General features: G+C 38.6%; 1 protein-coding gene across 2 annotated transcripts in view; it reads right to left on the reverse strand.

Moving 5' to 3' along the window:
* The window catches only part of Med (Smad/Smad4 homolog Medea), a 235,207-nt gene that overhangs the window by 151,159 nt on the left and 64,013 nt on the right, over nt 1-20,035 (reverse strand). For both annotated transcript variants that reach the window (XM_090381912.1, XM_090381911.1), the window contains exon 4: nt 13,308-13,482. In XM_090381912.1, the coding sequence (XP_090238038.1) occupies nt 13,308-13,482 (175 nt within the window). The remainder of the gene's footprint in view (nt 1-13,307; nt 13,483-20,035) is intronic.

The following is a 20,035-nucleotide window of genomic DNA, read 5'->3' on the forward strand; positions in this document are numbered from 1 at the left end:
GCTGGAGACTAGGCACAGGATCACATTGCAGGATCACATAGACAAGACTGCAGCAATAATTCAGACACAGCATGGGTTTGTTAAGGGGAAAGTCTTGTCTGACAAATTTGATAGGATATTATGATGTGGTTACAAAGGAACTGGATGCAAAAAATAATTTTGATATCATATACAGTGAAACTTCTCCTAACGGACACCTCTCTTTAATGGACATTTTCAAATTCCCCAACTCTCCTCTATTGGCTTTAACGTGTTTTCAGCTTCTGTCTAGTGGGCACTCTCTCTAACGGACGCGAACAGGCAATCTGCACTGTTTCATTTAGATTAGCACTTAATTTGATCTCCCAATAACGGACAACGGGCGAGCTCACGGTCCTTTTTTCTAGGAACGTTTCTTCCACGTATTGCCTCAATCGTGTGTTTATTTTCTATTTCCGATTCTCTGAATTTTATCAAGGTTTATGTCGCGGTTCTAAACCCTTTTTCAAGAATTTTAAGGCATGCGTAAAACTTACAATTTTGGCAACACGTAAATGATCAGGTTCAAAAATCATTCCCGAAAACTGTTGGACTTCAAACTGACAATGTCACGTATGAGTGGTTTTGTCGCACACGTGCTAAAAAAATTCCCATTAATGGGCCTATTATTAGGGGAAAGGCTTGGGAGGTTGCAAAAACTATGGGAGTAAATAAGTTCAAAGCTTCTGTGGGATGGCTAGACAAGTTCAAAACTTGGCATAAAGTTTCTTGGAAAACCGTAAGTGGTGAAGGTGGATCTGTTGATACTAGGGTTGTAACAGAGTGGACCATCAAATTGGAAGATTTATGTTGTCATTTTGAAGCTAAGGATATTTACAACTGTGACGAAACAGGGTTGTTTTTTAAAGCTCTTCCTGAAAAAACAATGAGTCTAAAAAACGAAAAGTTCCAGGGCGGAAAAATTTCTAAGGAACACGTGACTGTACTATTGTGTACAAATATGCTGGGAGATTTTGAACAACCTCTTGTTATAGGAAAACCACAAAATCCTCGTTGTTTCAAGGGCATAAAGTTGAATCTTTTGAATGTTGACTGGAAGTCTAATAAAAAAGCGTGGATGACACGAGATATCATGAGCAAACGGATAAGTCACTTTAACCAAAACATGATTCGTCAAAACAGAAAAATTATTCTTTTCATGGATAATGCTGCATCTCACCCACACATTGAATTGTCCAACATTCAAATCGTTTTTCTGCCACCAAACACATCTGCAGAGTGTCAACCCTTGGATCAAGGGATAATAAAAAATTTTAAACTTCACTACAGAAAACGTGTTTTAAGACATCTCATTGCAAACATGAACGATGTAACATGTGCGAGTGACCTTGCAAAGAAACTCAGCATCCTAGATGCGATTCAATGGATTTCCTCTTTAGTAAACGCAATTAGAAAACAAACTGTCGTGAACTGTTTTGTAAAGTCTGGCTTCTCAAACACAAAAATTGAAGTTGTGAACAGCAATGTGGAGCACCAAGAAGAACAAGAACTTCATCTATTGATAATGTACGATAATTCCGCTACAAGTGACCCTGGCTACAAAGATATAGACTTGAACCTCACTACAGAGGATGGTGCTCTAGATATCAACAACATTATCACCGATATTGTTCAAGAAGTTCCTCATGAGGATGAAGAAATGGAAGGAGGTCATTCTGTCGAAGAACATATTAACAACGAACCACCGATGAAAATAGAAGAAGCGCTCATAGAAATCAATCGTTTAAAAATGTTTTTCGCCGCTGAAGAAGATACTGAAGGACTTTTGATGGTTTCTTCACTCCAAACAAATGCTGAAAACAAAAGTATCAGCCAGAAGAAGGTGCTTAAGAAAATTACTGTATGTATTTTTCTTAAGATAAAGTCATAATATGCTTAGCACAATTGTATGTATATTATTTACAAAAATATCGTGCAAAATCTGTATATATTTTAATTTAATTTTACATTAAACGTTTAACGATTTTCCTTTCTTTCTTTTTTTTTTTCTCCCTCAGACTTCTTGTTAGCGAATACCTCTCTAACGGACAAATTTTTGTTCCCCATGGCTGTCCGTTAAAGGAAAGTTTCACTGTATTTAGATTTCAGGAAAGCTTTTGACACTGTTACACATGGAAGACTATTGTACAAATTGGGGCAGAATGATATTAAGCATAAGTTGGTCATTGAGGTTGTCACAGACATTCTCTCAGATATGCCAGACAAGCTGTACTTGATAGCTGGGAGTCTAAAACGCTGATGGAACTTATATTCAGGTGGCACTCAAGTCAAGTGGACCCAATTTCGGCGAAGTCTGGACGGTCTCTGACAGCAAAATCCCCTGCTTGCACCTTCACGATGGTGGGACTGTTAGTAATCATGGGTATAACCTCCATGCACAAGTACGTGGTGGGTGAACACCCAGGTGTGAACCGACGTAAGCAGGGGTCGAGGTGTGGCGCTCACACCAGATGGAGGAATGCTGCCCCTCTATGTTACCAGGCAGTACTAGGTGGTAGATGACTCTCATCAACCAGTGAAATACCACCACTTTGCTTATTGGAGGCTTGAAGTGGTGGAACCCATGTTTAGTCTCTAGAGCTAAGTTCCAGTCAACCCTTCCCTATCTCTTCCATCATGCAGTATGATTGATGACTTTTGAGGTTATGATGAATGTCGTGGCGAGATCCAATATTCCTTACATTTCGAGGGTACAGCTCTAAAACGGTGTTTGCAGGCCGGCCGCTAGTTAGTACACTGGACCGAACCTATTGGTAATTCTCTAGGAGGCTTCCGGATCAGCTAGTGTGTAATCTTGCTACCTCTACTCTGCCAGATAGTGACTGGAGGGAGTCTGAGTGGTGTGTATGCGGGGAGCATTGTCGAGGCCACGTTATGTCAAGGATCTGGGTATATTCTTACCACCTGCACGGCATATTCAAAAATTTCATTACTTCATACAGCATGTCCCACCCACTTTTTCTTACTATTGAATACACCATGAATTGTCAAAATAATAGAGCGAGCTTATCTGCGAAAAGATCTAAACCTCCCAATGACTTCCTAATTCATTTCACAAATATACGTGGTCTCAATTCTAATCTCAATGATGTCCATTTCCACTTACAGTCTGCCAAACCCAATGTACTTTTTCTGACAGAATCTCAGTTATCCGTTGATTCAGCTTCTGCTCATCTCAGATGCCCAAATTATTTGCTGTCAGAGACTTGGAAATTTGGAATCTCCTCTCGTTGATCTTCTCTGGCTTATAATCTCTCTACCTCACTGTGTCAAATTCATCTGTTGTCTCTACCGTTCTCCCAACTCCACCAATCACTTGGAGCTCTTTGACTTCCTCTCTTTGCAACTTGACTTCCTCCAGTCCAACTTTCCTAACAGTGAGGTAATTTTCCTTGGTGATTTTAATGTTCACAACTGCAGCTGGCTTCCGTTTTCTAGTCACACCGACCCAGCAGGTTCAGATGCTGAGGCCTTTGTAATTACTAATGACCTAGCACAGATTGTTCATTTACCTACAAGAATTCCGGACAATCCTAATCATACAGCCAATACGCTTGATCTTTTTCTCACAAACAATCCTTCTAAGTACACGGTTAAAGTGAGAGGTACTTTAGGTACTTCAGATCACAACTTGGTGATCGTCTCTTCACCAATGGAACCTTTATCTAATTGGCTATTACCAACCTCGTGTTGTTTGGCATTACAAGAATGCAAAATGGGATGACCTGCGAGACTTCTTTTCTTCTTTTCCTTGGTCGGATTACTGTTTCAAAACTTCTGATGTCAATGTGTGCTCAGATCGTGTCATTGAAATTATTCTTGCAGGAATGGAATCCTTTATCCCACACTCCACTTTAGAATCTTGTCCTTTAACTAAACCTTGGTTTTCCAATAAATGTGCTAAGGCTGATCAAGAGAAGAATGTTGCATATCGTAATTGGCTTGTTTCTAATTCTTCAGTTAAAATTTCTGCCTACGCCAAAGCTCGCAACAATTGTAAAGCAGTTATTAATCAGTCCAAAGTAGGGTTTGAACAGGCTAAGAGTAGAAAACTTGCTTCTTGCCCTAATGGTAGCCGAGCATTATGGTCTCTTGCCAAAGCTACTGGCCGCAACTTTTGGCCATCTCTGCTCCCACCTCTGTCCAAACCAGATGGTTCTGTTGTCACTTCAGCCATGGATAAAGCTGACCTGCTAGCATCCCATTTTTCTTCCAGCTCACGTATTAATGATCTTGGAAAAACACCTGCCACCATTCCCAACACGCTCCATTCAATGCCTCCTGTGGTCTTCCATCAAAAGGATTTTGATGAATCTTTATGCTAAGAAAGCTCCAGGTGCTGATGGTATTTCTCCACTTGTTCTCAAAACCTGTGCTCCTGAACTTACTCCTATTCTTTGCCGCCTTATTTCACTTTCTTATTCCAAAGGTGTTTTTCCTTCTGTTTGGAAATTTGCTCATATCCAGCCAGTTCCTAAAAGGGTGACACATCCCTCCCATCCAATTATCGTCCCATTGCAATTACTTCTACTCTTTCTAAAGTAATGGAGAAATCAATTAACCGCCAACTCTTAAACTACCTAGAAACCTTCCATATGATCAACGATCGCCATTATGGATTCTGTCATTGTCGATCCACTGGTGATATTCTGGCTTATGTTACCCATTTATGGACTAATTCAATGGAAAGGTTCGGTGAAACACAAGTAGTTGCTCTTGACATCTCAAAGGCTTTTGATCGTGTTTGGCATGAAGGTCTTCTAAACAAGCTTCCATCTTATGGTTTGCCAACTGTTTTTAGTAATTGGTCATCCAGTTTTCTCTCTGATCGCTCACTGAGGGTGATGGTATATGGCTCTCTGTCTTCTAACTTCTCCACTAATGCCGGTGTCCTCCAAGGTTCAGTTCTTTCCCCGACTCTTTTCCTCTTGTACATTAATGACCTTCTTCCAATAACTGGAAATCCTATCCATAGTTTTGCCGATGATAGCACATTGCATTCCACTTTTCATTTTGAGAAACCTTGTCCTGCTCAATCAGCTTCAACTTCTCGAAAATCTGCTACCAATTCCTTAAATGCCAATCTTCAGGTAATTCTCCAGTGGGGCAAAGACAACTTAGTTGATTTCAACCCTTCTAAAACTCAATCTTGTCTTATATCTCACAAAAAGGATTCTTCTGCTCCTATGCTTATCTTTAGTGACACTCCGATTTTTAGGCAAAATGATATATCTGTTTTGGGGATTACCCTGACTTCTAATCTCTCTTGGCACAAGCACATTACAAATATTGCTTCCTCTGCATCTAAAAAACTTGGTTTTCTCTTTCGCTCTTGGCGTTACTTTTCTTCCAAACAGCTGCTCACTCTGTATAAATCGCAAATCTGCCCCGCCATGGAATATTGTTCCCACAACTGGGGTGGTGCACCCAAAACCTCTCTCAGGCTTCTTAATTCCATTCAGAAGGGGGCAGTTAGGTTAATTAATGATTCATCTCTAACAGAGTCTCTCCACTCGCTTTCTCATAGACGTACTGTTTCTGCTGCATTCCTCTTCTATAGATATTTCCATGGGCACTGTTCTTCTGAATTGGCTTCTATAATTCCTGCTCTCTCTTTCAAAACAGTCCGAACACGTGCCGCCACCAGCCAACATCCATATACTGTCCACTTCAAACCCACAGAACCAACTTTTCATCTTCCTCATTTATTCATTCAACTGCCGTTTTCTGGAACAACCTTCCTTCATATGTATTTCCTGAAAATTACAATCTACAGAAGTTCGAGTCCAACGTCAACAAATATCTTCTTTCGTCTTCTCAACCTCCAACCCAAGCACGGTACTAAGTACTATAGGTTCTAATACCTCTCGTGTTTGGGGTTCACATAAAAAAAAAAAAAAAAAAGTTGCTACAATGGATAAAAGGATGGTTGAGTGGGAGAAGACAGAGGATGGTAATTAATGAGTGTTGCTCTTCGTGGATTAATGTTATCAGTGGAGTCCCACAGGATTCGGTGTTGGGTCCACTGTTGTTTTGTGTATTTATCAATGATATTGATGAAGGTATATCAGACTTAGTATCGAAGTTTGCAGATGATACAAAGGTTGGCAGGGTTGTTAATGACAGTAATAGCAGTGTGCTACTGCAACAGGATCTAGAAAATTTGGGCAGATGGGCTAAGAAGTGGCAACTGAAGTTTAACCTTGACAAATGCAAAGTACTGCACATGGGTAGAAGTAACCCCAGAGAAACGTACCAACTGTGTGGTACTACACTTAAGGTGGTAGAAAATGAAAAAGACCTGGGAGTAATTGTGCAGTCAGACATGAAGTTTTCTGAGCAATGCAGACAGGCTGCCAGCGAAGGTCATGGGGTTTTGTCAATGATATATAGGAATTTTGCTAGCAGGGAAAAGGAGGTGATTGTCCCTCTGTATAAGGCAATGGTCAGGCCACGCCTTGAGTACTGCGTACTGGTATGGAGGTCTCATTTTAGGAAGGATGTAGACTTGCTTGACCGCTTACAGAGAAGGGCAACAAGATTGGTGAGGGGAATGAAGGGATCCTCTTACCAAGAGAAGCTTAAGTTCTGCAAATTGCAGTGGCTGGAGACTAGGCACCTGTGCGGTGATCTGACTGACGTGTATACGGCCTTGAATGGGTTGAGCACACTGAATTCTGATGGGATCCTTCCACTTGTTTAGATGTACGGAAATTTGCCTTTAGTCAGCGGGTGGTTAATTGCTGGAACAAATGTCCATCTGTCATTGTGGAAGTTGACAGGTTAAATAAATTTAAGGAGGAACTGGACAGGCATTTGAAGGGAATGGTGTGATTTTTTTTTTTTGGCTGATGCTGCATAAGCTCATACACTTGCTTTCTTGCATTACATGCCACCACTACTACTACACCAGACTCTTACAAGCTGTTTTCAATGCTGTCAATAAAATGTCCTACCAATGAATGATCATCCAATTTATTTTGCCAGCCGTGCTGTGAAAATAAGAAGAGGTTGAGTATCTCCTCCTACATACAAATGTGACTTGCCTGTTGAAAGGCAACTGTTTGAAACATTTATATAAACTATATATGAAATCATCCTTAAGTTTCTTAATTCAACTGATCCAATAAAATGCACTAAATTAAAGTCTAAATAATTTGATCTGGCATCTCTCTTACGTATCACTCGGGAGTAATTTCGTGCATTGGAAAAATGCTAATGTATCTCCAATACATAAAGGCGGTTCTAAGAGTGAAGTGAGAAATTACCAACCGGTCGGTGTAACTTCACTAGCAGGGAAAATCATGGAGGCAATGATCAAAGGTGGAATTCAGGATCATTTAGACAGAAATGGAATTCTGAAGGAATCTCGGTATGATTTTGTAAAAGAAAAATCATGTTTAACAAATCTGGTTAGCTCTTTTGACAGGGTCACTCATGAGCTGGATCTAGGGAATAATTTCGAAATTGTTTATTTGGATTTCAGCAAAGCATTTGACCCAGTCCCACATGAACAGTTACTTTATAAGGTGAAACAGGTTGGAATCACAAGGAAAATCCTTAGATGGATAGTAGGATGGCTTCAAGGTAGGAGGCCGAGGGTTGTGATAAATAGTTATTCCTCAAATTGGGCTGATGTAAGAAGTGGGGTTCCTCAAGGATCAGTATTGGGACCACTATTGTTTTTGATTTCCATTAATGACATCAATGAAGGGATAGAGGGCGTGATGTCTAAAATTTTCAGATGACGTAAAGATTGGTAGAGTAGTTAATGATCACCACCAAGCAAATTGATTCTTCAGAGTAACCTAGCTAGACTTCAGGGATGGTCATAAAAATGGCAGATATGCTTTAATCCGGTTTTGCACCTGGGGAACAGTATCCTCAAAATAACTTATACACTTGGTGGAAGTTGAACTAAAGCCAGTAGTGAAGGAAAGGGACTTGGGTGTTATGATATGGTCAGACGTGAAGTTCTCCGAGCATTGCAGACAGGTTGCAAGGAAGGCTCATGGTGTCCTAACGATTTATCCAACATTTGCCATAATCCCAGTATATAAGGCTGTTTTTAGACCACACTTGGAATACTATGTTCAAGTACGGAGAACGCACCTAAAGAAAGACACTGAGCTTCATGAAAGGGACCAAAGACGGGTACTCACCTGGTGAGATCGGCAAAAGGGTGTCCACATGAGGAGACTTTGAATATCTGCATTGTTAAACTTATAAACTAACCACCTTAGAGTAGACTGGATTGAAGTGTTTAAGGCTCTTTAGAGGCATAAGCAAATGAATGAGGATGAAATTTTCATGGTTATAAATGCTTACAGAACTAAGGGCCATAAATTCAAGTTATAGAGGTAAGATGTTTAGATTGAATTGCAGGAGGTTTTATTTTAGTCAGCAAGTTATAAATTACTGAAATAAGTTACCTACATGGGTGGTAGAGGCTGACAGTTTGGGGAAATTCAAAGGTCAGCTGGATAGTTACCTACGGGAGGAGGGAAATGCATAAATTGACTATTTTCTCTCTTTCATTAATTACTTTTTAAAATTCTCTTTTTATTAATGTTATTCTTTTATTTTTGGCTCCTGCGGCATAAGCCATAGGCTTCCTTGCACCATGTGGCCATTGCTAATACTCTTTTTCTTGGAATTAAGACAACAATTCATAAAGGCGGTTTATTACTATTTGTTTAGTCTTCTGAAAAGTACACCTTGCCTGGACACAGACAGCTATGGCTCCTCTAAGGATCACCACTGGAATCTGGCACGAGCATCTTGAAATCAACAATAAGGGTCTAATTTCAACAGGCTTTAGAATGTAGACTGATAACACAAGTTTTAAACATTGCTAACCTAGTAATAAATTCAATCCATCTTGATAATCAAGTTGGCAGTATTCCTGACAAAGTTCTGTCAAATGGTACTGGAGGAAATAGACTAAATAGCTAAATCACCACCTCAGTATTCAAATGTTTAGTAGGGTATGCTCACTCCACTCTATTTTTTGCTTTAAGCTGCAGATGGCTAGATTTGATACCAGGCAGTGTGTGATGGCAGTTATAACTGGTTTGTGATTGGAAGTATGATATGTCTTATATCAGCAACTATGAAAGTTGTGATTTTGTCAATAATTAGTGCCTGTTCACTGTAGGATAATGCTTTAACAGAAAGGGAAGACATTAATCAGCAACACAGAAAGCTGTTCCGTGGGTGGGAGATTCATATCCCTTTTTAAGCTGCCAAAGGAAACTCTGTTGGATAATTCCTCTAGGCATGTATCGTCTACTGCTCTAGGAACGTTGCGATTTTGTAGTTTATGAAAGGTCACAATGCATTTCCAAGAATGTGACTGGGAAACACAAATAGCAATATAATGTCGGGAAAACTGCTTACAGAAATCTGCGAAATCTAATTTAAGGCATGTTTTTATAACAGACAGGTCTTTGATCAGTTTGCCAAAATGCTTCTACATTGCTGGTAGTGGGAGAAGTCCCTGAGCAGAATCACCCTCTACTTGTGGCCAAAAGATAGATGGGTAGATGGGAGGACTGAATACCCAGATCACTTCTCTTGTACAGATATTTGGCATACACCAGAACTGCTTAAAAATCAGTCTCTCGAAAAGTGTAAAATGGTAAATTTTTATTAAAAGATAAGTCTTCATACCACGTATCACACAGTGTTGCTTTTTCATTCTTATCTGCAATTATTAATTCTTCGAAAATGTAACTGTGTTGCATTAATTATGATTCAATGTTCAAGTAAACTGTCAGTTACGGACGATGTCTATCACTGTAATGAGTGATAACTAGACTTAGGATAAATGCATATAACACAAATATTACAAGCAATACTGCATATTCCTTAACCTGATCATTTTTTTCAATTGTTTATCTCAGAACTATGTAACAAGTCACTGGACTGCAATTAAATTAGCATGGGAGAAAATTTCACTGAGCATGGGAAACATTTTAATGCTGTTAAAATGCTGTTTTGCTATTCATTCTCATGCTATCAACTACATCAGATGAAATTCAATTCAATTCAATCTGTCCCTGGTAAAAGAGCATTATAGTGAGTTGTGACAGTGTTACAGTCAGATACAGGTTCTAATTTAAGAGCAGCATTATAGCTTGTTTGTTATTTGGTTTTTAGGAGCATTAGCAACTAAGGCCATATTGCTCCAGGAATATGCGGTGATCATTCCCTGACCTTTCCGGCGCCCAGCATTATAGCGAATCAGTGTAAAGCGAACCACATTATAACAAGGGCCTACTGTACAGTTGTCCTCCATTATAGTGCAGTTCACTCTGCATTTGTTCATTATAGAGCACTGTATATTTTGATACCCTTCCACAGAGTTCTGTTCCCCAGACACCCCCACAAAGTGATATTTCCCAGAATAGCACTTTTCACTCAAAATGCCTTGGGAAGAGTTACCATTAAGAGGTGTTTGGGTGCCCAAGAGATCCCATCAAATATATATTTTTTAAACATAATCCTTCGGTTCAATTTTCTAATCAACTGCAATTCACATGTACTTGCCTTCAAGGACATATTTTCTGATTTAAATTGACTTTTAACCGATACTGTACTTAACAAGAAAATGGCTGAATTGTTGGTCAAGTTGGGAATGCTGTGTTGAACCAGAAAATGTTGTTCAGTCAATGCAGCACAATGGTGTGCAGGACAGAATATAACATTTGAGGAAATGCTGTGTATTTCCCCAAAGGTTATTTTGTGTCCATGGGTAACTTACATCTGTGTTATTTATTGTAGTTGTTCGCACTGCCAGTTTCCTGCGTGTCTACGGCTGCAAAATACTATCATCATTCAACGATACAGATGGAAAATATACCGAAGCGGTCACTGCACCATTTCTTAAGTATTACAAAAATATACATTTTATACATCACCTCTCACAGTAGTGTTATCAAAAAGGGAATGTCTGCTTGTGGGGGGAGAAGGGTTCTAATTAGTTGAAGCATTTATTAAAGCATTCTTTATAAAACTTTTCTTTAGGAACTATTGTTACTTAATAGGGAGTTGCTTTGAGGTGCTCAGTAGCATTGGTTCAGCGATATTATTTTCAGTTTAATTTTGGTTTACATACTGTTTATGTGCATTTTGTGTCCAAGTGATTGATTTTAGCTTACCGTATAGGTAGTTTCAACTTCTCTTTTTGTTTATTTCACAAAGAGATCAAGTCAGTCAGCTAGCTAAAATAACATGAAAAAGATGAAAAGCTATTCCTTGGAAAAACTTTTTGCTAAATTAGACATTCTAAAAAGTCTCAATTTGGGACAGTGCTAGATTTACACTATGTGGAAAATTTACACAAGCTGCTACTGTAAATCATGTTAAATACAGTATACATATAAAGCTGCATAATTTTAAGGTAAGCTTCCTTGCATTTTAGTGAATATATACCATATTTATATTTTATCACATAATTTATATATTTAAACTTTAAACACTATTTATGCTACATTTAATATGGTTATATAGAGAAATGGTGCCGTAAAATTAACCATAAAATTTATGGGTTATGCCAACCAGTTAAAATTATTTACATTATAGTCTATGGATAAATCACCCCCGCTTAACACAAATTCACTTAACATTGATTTTATGGCTCCAATTAAGAAATGCTAAAAAAAAAAAAAAAAAAATTACAATCAAGAAATATTAATAAAGCAATCTAGTATACTCATTTTAGCCATGCAAAAAATGGCAACATTTCTTTCATAATAAGATGCATGCAGGACTATCTTGTTCTTTAATCTGCTTTTGCAGCCAGCAAGATTTATGCAATGGACTTAATTCTCAAAGCAGAGCAAACTTTCAGATTGTCTCACCAAAAGGTTACTTGGCCATTTGTTTAAAAGATGAGATTGCTATGATAACCTGTTTCAGGACTAACTGGTCTGTCATCAGATGGCATTTGGTCTCTAGTGAGAACACACTTGTTGTTATTGAAGGTTTTACAGTGCAACAGCAAGAAAACACAGACAAAACAATTGTAAAGAGGTTGTTTTGTGTGATCAGTATATGAAGTCAGAGTTTTCAAAAAATAAAGACTGCCTACCTAATGAGGTATCAGTAAGTCCTGAAACAGGCTATTACCATAGTCACAGTTTCAAACAAATGGTCAATTAATCTTTTAGGAAAGCTACCTGTTTGAAAGTAGTATAATAACAGGGCAACTCATAAAGGCAAGGTTTGTTCTAACAAAATTTGCTGTGACAAATATTGTTGTGTCTCATATTTTAAACAAATGGCCAATTAATCTTTTGGCAGAGCTATCTGTTTGAAAGTAGTGCAATAACAGGGCAACTCATTATAAAGGCAAGGTTTGTTCTGACAAAATTTACTGTGATAAATATCTTCATGTACTTGCCATTTGTTCACATTTAACAAATGGAATTGTTATTTACATTTTAACTACTTGCACTACCTTTTAGTCATTATAAATGTTTACAGATATAAATAAGTTCAGTTGTTGGTACCTAATATTCACTGAAATATCCTTCTCCAAAACTGCTCAACCATGAAGAATACCTCTCTAAAATAAACAAAATTTAAAATTCTTGTACTTCCCAATCCCTGAGGGTAGCAGAATTTAAATAGTTTACTGTATTAAAATTTTTTGGTTTCAAAATTGTAATATTATTTAAAAAAACAAAGGTATTTTTGTTGAAGGCTAACCGAGTCAAGTCATCCCCTCACAGAATGCAAATTCAGGGACAGAAGAACAATAATCGACTTCTGTCAGATTGTTAGTCTATGATAAGGATTGCATGTTTTTTTGTGCCAGAAAGTTGGAATTTTTGTCTACCAAAACAAGCATGTGCATGGCTTAAATCGCAATATACTAATGTTACATGATCTTAGTTGCCTAGATATAAATTCAACAAAATATGTTTGAATTTACCCTTGGGCTCAGGTCAGATTGGGCCAGTTGCCAGAATGAGTAGAGTAAAATCCAAAATGACTGGCCATGCAGATCTCTAGTTCAACCAGATCACAGTAGTACACAGTAACAAGAGACTGATTTGGCATCTATGAAATATCATTATGATTCATAAAGAGTGCAATCTGATACTTCCTTTGACATTTTTATAGCTGCTCCTATTTTTTATAAAACCAGACCAGCCTATTTAGTTAAGTACACATATAATCTTATAAAAAATATTATTAACCAACACAAAGAAAATTAACACAATTTAACTATACTCTAATGAACTGTGCCAAAGTAATACCTATTGCTGGAGATACAACCCTCTCATAGTGATATGGATTGACACAAACACTATCACATTTTAAGTCAAAGGCATATTGGCAATATTTCACATGCTTCAATTCATTTTTGTGAAGGTCTGGCCATCTCCATATTCGTGCATAAATTACATGAGGAAAGCCCTTTCTTCCAGCAACCTGTAATTATAAACACCAAGCTGTTAAACATTTTTACATTGCTAACAAACAAAATCAATTTTAATTAAAGATTAATTAAAGCTACCAGTCCCAATCATCTCAGATGTTGCAAGTTTTATATTATGATTTATTTATTCCTAATTACATTCACAGATATTCACTTGTTCTAGGTTCTATGTTAACACTTAAGGAAAACCTGCATTGCCTCTATATCATAGTCATGGTTCAATCACATCTTATTTTGGATCTGATTTACTCTCACAGAATATAAATTTTGATATAAAATAAATCCTTATGCTATGAACAACAGATGGAAATGCACTGCATCATCTTATTTCATTTAATTATCACAGGATAAGGTTGAGCTGCTTAAATCAGTTAATGATAATACAGATTACAGAATTACTCCAACTAAACAACTGCAAACGCTGATTATGGGATGCCATATCTATAAACTGCATGTATTCTAAAGGTGATTTGTCTACTTATGGGATGGAAGACATGGGGATAATTCTAGGAAAGCCTACACATATAACTTTATGCATTAGCTGGGCCTGAGATGAGCTAAGTCAGTGCCTGGCCTTACCTGAAAAAATCTTAATATTTTCTCACATCACTGACAGGAATTAAATATGGTCTTTCAAAAATCCACTTTGCCAAAGATTGGCAGAGTGGATTTTTGAAATCTGCTGCTCCTGCCCACCTGGCTACAGAGGTGCCATATACAAGTCTGGAGGCCTCATTTTAAGAAGGATACAGAGTGAAACGAGTACAGAGAAGGGCAAAAAAGATTAGTGAATGGAACAAAGGGTTGCTCTTATGAAGAAAGGCTTAAGTTTTGTAAATTACAGTGTCTGGAAACTAGGCGATCTAATTGAGGTGGATAAAGTCTTGAATGATTTGAGCATGCTCAATGCTGATGGGATTCTTCTTCTTGCTCAGAATAATCGCCTGAGAAGGCATAAATTCAAATTGGGGAAAGACAACTGAAGGATAGATGTGCAGAAATTTGCCTTTAGCCAGTGGGTGGTTAATTGCTGGAACAAACTTTCATCTGTCATTGTAGAAGTTGATAGCTTAAACAGATTCAAGGCAGAACCAGACAAACATTTGGAGCAAATGGATGGGTGAAATGAGAAAGGTGTGTGTTTTTTTGGCTGATGCTATATAAGCTTGCTTTTTTGCATCATGTGCCCTTGCTAATGATAATGCTAATATTTGGAGGAAATCAAAATGTGCTTAAATGTTTTAACGGATTTCTGCAACTGCTAGCTTCACTTTTTATTTATTTATTTTTTTTTTAGCATTAGTAGAGGCATATGATGCAAAAAGTAAGCTTATATAGCATCAGCGGAAAAATCTTCTCGTCTCACATGGTTTAAATATACCGGTGTTTTCCCTCGTTTTTCTCCCTTAAGGTGCTGTCATGTGTCAGAAATGCTGGCATTACAGTGTTGGACTGGCCCAGCAACAGTCCACATTTTAACCCTATTGAAAATTGTTTTTTTCTTTTTTTATGAAAACTCCTAACACGAGAGGTATTACAACTTCTAGTACTTAGTACCGTGAATGGGTTGGAGGTTGAGAAAAGATATTTGTTGGAAGAAAGAGGATATTTATTTACATTAGACTTGAACTTCTGTAGACTATAATTTTCAGGAAATACTTATGAAGGAAGGTTGTTTCAAAAAACAGCAGCTGAATGAATGAAAGAGGAAGATGAAAAGTTGTTTCTGTGAATTTAAGTCAGACAGTAAATGGATGTTGGCTGGTGGCGACACGTTTGGACTGTTTTCAATTGGTAGTGGATATTCGAGAAGGTGAAGCTGATTGAGCAGGGACGTTTCCCAAAATAAAAAGTAGAATGCAATGTGCTACCATCAGCAAAACTATGGATAGGTTTTCCAGTCAATGGAAGAAGGCCATTAATATACAAGAGGAAAAGAGTGGGGTGAAAGAACTGAAACTTGGGGGACACCACATTAGCGGAGAAGTCAGAAGACAGAGCCATCTATCACATCCTCCTCAGTGAGTGGTCAGAGAGAAAACTGGATAACCAATTACAAAAAACAGTTGGCAAACCATAAGATGGAAGCCTGTTTAAAGACCTTTATGCCAATCTTGATCGAAAGCCTTTGAGATGTCAAGAGCAATTGATTGTGTTTCACCAAACTTTTCCATTGAATTTGTCCATAAATGGGCAACATAAACCAGAATATCACCAGTGGATTGACACTGACGGAATCCATACTGGTGAGTGTTGATCAGACGAAAGGTTTCTAGATAGTTTAAGAGTTGGCGGTTAATTGATTTCTCCATTACTTTAGAAAGGGTAGAAGTAATTGCAATGGGACGATAATTGGATGGGAGGGATTTGTCACCCTTTTTAGGAACTGGCTGGATATGAGCAAATTTCCAAGCAGAAGGAAAAACACCTTTGGAATAAGAAAGTGAAAAAAGGCGGCAAATAATAGGAGTAAGTTCAGGAGCACAGGTTTTGAGAACAAGTGGAGAAATGCCATCAGGACCTGGAGCTTTCTTAGCATCAAGATTCACCAAACTCCGTCTGACATTCTTTTGACAGAAGCTCACAGGAGGCATTGAATGGAGCATGTTAGGAATGGTGTTTACCAAGATCATTAATTCATGAGTTGAAAGAAAAATGGGATTTTTTTTTTATGTGAACCCCAAACACAAGAGGTATTAGAACCTATAGTACTTAGTACCGTGCTTGGGTTGGTGGTTGAGAAGACGAAAGAAGATATTTGTTGACACTGGACTTGAATTTCTGTAGATTGTAATTTTCAGGAAATACGTATGAAGGAAGGTTGTTTCAGAAAACGGCAGTTGAATGAATAAATCAGGAAGATGAAAAGTTGGTTCTGTGGGTTTGAAGTTGGACAGTAAATGGATGTTGGCAGCACGTGTTTGGACTGTTTTGAAATAGAGTGCGGGAATTATAGAAGCCAATTCAGAAGAACAGTGCCCATAGAAGTATCTGTAGAAGAGGCATGCAGCAGAAACAGTACATCTATGAGAAAGCGAGTGGAGAGACTCTGTTAGAGATGAATCATTAATTAACCTAACTGCCCTCTTCTGAATGGAATCAAGAAGCCTGAGAGAGGTTTTGGGGGCACCACCCCCAGATGTGGGAACAATATTCAATGGCAGGACAGATTTGCGATTTGTACAGGGTAAGCAGCTGTTTGGAAGAAATGTAACGTCGAGAGCGAAAGAGAAAACCAAGTTTTTTAGATGCAGAGGAAGCAATATTTGTAATGTGCTGATGCCAAGAGAGATTAGAAGTCAGGGTAATCCCCAAAACAGATATATCATTTTGCCTAAAAATCGGAGTGTCACTAAAGATAAGCATAGGAGCAGAAGAATCCTTTTTGCGAGATATAAGACAAGATTGAGTTTTAGAAGGGTTGAAATCAACTAAGTTGTCTTTGCCCCACTGGAGAATTACCTGAAGATCGGCATTTAAGGAATTGGTAGTAGATTTTCGAGAAGTTGAAGCTGATTGAGCAGGACAAGGTTTCTCAAAATGGAAAGTGGTATGCAATGTGCTATCATCGGCAAAACTATGGATAGGATTTCCAGACAATGGAAGAAGGTCATTAATATACAAGAGGAAAAGAGTGGGGGAAAGAACTGAACCTTGGAGGACACCGGCATTAGTGGAGTAGTTAGAAGACAGAGAGCCATCTACCATCACCTTCAGTGAGCGATCAGAGAGAAACCTGGATAACCAATTACTAAAAACAGTTGGCAAACCATAAGATGGAAGCTTGTTTAGAAGACCTTTAGGCCAAACACGATCAAAAGCCTTTGAGATGTCAAGAGCAACTACTTGTGTTTCACCGAACCTTTCCATTGAATTAGTCCATAAATGGGTAACATAAGCCAGAATATCACCAGTGGATCGACAATGACGGAATCCATAATGGCGATCGTTGATCATATGGAAGGTTTCTAGGTAGTTTAAGAGTTGGCGGTTAATTGACTTCTCCATTACTTTAGAAAGAGTAGAAGTAATTGCAATGGGACGATAATTGGATGGGAGGGATTTGTACCCCTTTTTAGGAACTGACTGGATATGAGCAAATTTCCAAGCAGAAGAAAAAACACCTTTGGAATAAGAAAGTGAAAAAAGGCGGCAAAGAATTGGAGTAAGTTCAGGAGCACAGGTTTTGAGAACAAGTGGAGAAATACCATCAGGACCTGGAGCTTTCTTAGCATCAAGATTCATCAAAATCCTTCTGATATCTTTTTGACGGAAGACCACAGGAGGCATTGAATGGAGCGTGTTGGGAATGGTGGCAGGTGTTTTACCAAGATCAGTAATACATGAGCTGGAAGAAAAATGGGATGCTAGCAGGTCAGCTTTATCCTTGGCTGAAGTGACAACAGAACCATCTGGTTTGGACAGAGGTGGGAGCAGAGATGGGCTAAAGTTGCGGCCTATAGCTTTGGCAAGAGACCAGAATGCTCGGCTACCATTAGGGCAAGAAGCAAGTTTTCTACTCTTAGCCTGTTCAAACTCTAGTTTGGAATGATTAATAACTGCTTTACAATTGTTGCGAGCTTTGGCGTAGGCAGAAAATGAAACTGAAGAATTAGAAACAAGCCAATTACGATATGCAACATTCTTCACTTGAACAGCCTTAGCACATTTATTGGAAAACCAAGGTTTAGATAAAAGACGAGATTTTAAAGTGGAGTGTGGGATAGAGGATTCCATTCCTGCAAGAATAATTTCAATGACACGATCTGAGCACACATTGACATCAGAAGTTTTGAAACAGTAATCCGATCAAGGAAAAGAAGTCTTGCAGGTCATCCCATTTTGCATTCTTGTAATGCCAAACGACACGAAGTTCGTAATAGCCATGAGATAAAGGTTCCATTGGAGAAGAGACAATCACCAAGTTGTGATCTGAAGTGCCTAAAGGACCTCTCACTTCGACTGTGTACATAGAAGGGTTGTCTGTGAGAAAAAGATCAAGCATATTGGCTCTGTGTTTAATATTGTCTGGTATTCTTATAGGTAAATGAACAATCTGTGCTAGGTCATTAGTAAATGCAAAAGCCTCAACCTGCTGGGTCGGTGTGACTAGAAAACGGAAGCCAGCTGGAGTTGTGAACATTACAATTACCAAGAAAGATTAGCTCACTGTTAGGAAAGTTGGACTGGAGGAAGTCAAGTTGCAAAGAGAGGAAGTCAAAGAGCTTCAAGTGATTAGTGGAGTTGGGAGAACGGTAGAGACAACAGATGAATTTGACACAATGAGGTAGAGAGATTTTAAGCCAGAGAAGATCAAAGAGAGGAGATTCCAAATTGCCAAGCTCTGACAGGGAATATCAGAACGGACATATGCACAAGTACCACCTTTGAGGCGAAAGGAATCATACAGCGAATAATTTGGGCATCTGACATGAGCAGTAGTTGAATCAACCGGTAACTGAGATTCTGTCAGAAAAAGTACATGGGGTTTGGCAGACTGCAAGTGGAAATGGACATCATTGAGATTAGAATTGAGACCACGTATATTTGTGAAATGAATTAGGAAGTGCTTGGGAGGTTTAGATCTTTTCGCAGAAAAGCTTGCTCTATTATTTTGACAATTCATGGTGTATTCAATAGTAAGAAAATGTGGGTGGGACATGCTGCATGAAGTAATGAAATTTTTGGATATGGCATACACGTGGTAAGAATATACCCAGATCCTTGACATAACGTGGCCTCGACAATGCTCCCCGCATACACACTACTCGGACTCCCTCCAGTCACTATCTGGCAGAGTAGAGGTAGCAAGATTACACACTAGCTGATCCGGAAGCCTCCTAGAGAATTACCAATAGGTTCGGTCCGGTGTACTAACTAGCGGCCAGCCTGCGAACACCATTTTGGAGCTGTACCCTCGAAATGTAAGGAATATTGGATCTCGCCATGACGTTCATCATAAGCTTAAAAGTCATCAATTATACTGCATGATGGAAGAGATAGGGAAGTTGACCGGAACTTAGTTCTAGAGACTAAACATGGGTTCCACCACTTGAAGCGTCCAATAGCAGGTCTGCTTTATGCTTGGCTGAAGTGAAGTGGCAATAAAACCATCTGGTTTGGACAGAGGTGGGAACAGAGATGGGCAAAAGTTGTGGCCAATAGCTTTGGCAAGAGACCAGAATGCTTGGCTACCATTAAGGCAAGAAGCAAGTTTTCTACTCTTAGCCTGTTCAAAATCTAGTTGGGACTGATTAATAACTGCTTTACAATTGATGCGTGCTTTGATGTAGGCAGAAAATGAAAGTGAAGAATTGGAAACAAGCCAATTACGATATGCAACATTCTTCTCTTGAACAGCTTTAGCACATTTATTGGAAAACCTAGGTTTGGATAAAGGATGAGATTTTAGAGTGGAGTGTGGGATAAAGGATTCCATTCCTGCAATAATAATTTCACTGACACGATCTGAGCAAACGCTGACATCAAAAGTTTTGAAACAGTAGTCCGACCAAGGAAAAGAAATCTCGCAGGTCATCCCATTTT

Source organism: Mastigoproctus giganteus, chromosome 9 (genome assembly GCF_048544385.1).
Source record: "Mastigoproctus giganteus isolate SK-2022 chromosome 9, ASM4854438v1, whole genome shotgun sequence".
Taxonomy (NCBI): domain Eukaryota; kingdom Metazoa; phylum Arthropoda; class Arachnida; order Uropygi; family Thelyphonidae; genus Mastigoproctus; species Mastigoproctus giganteus.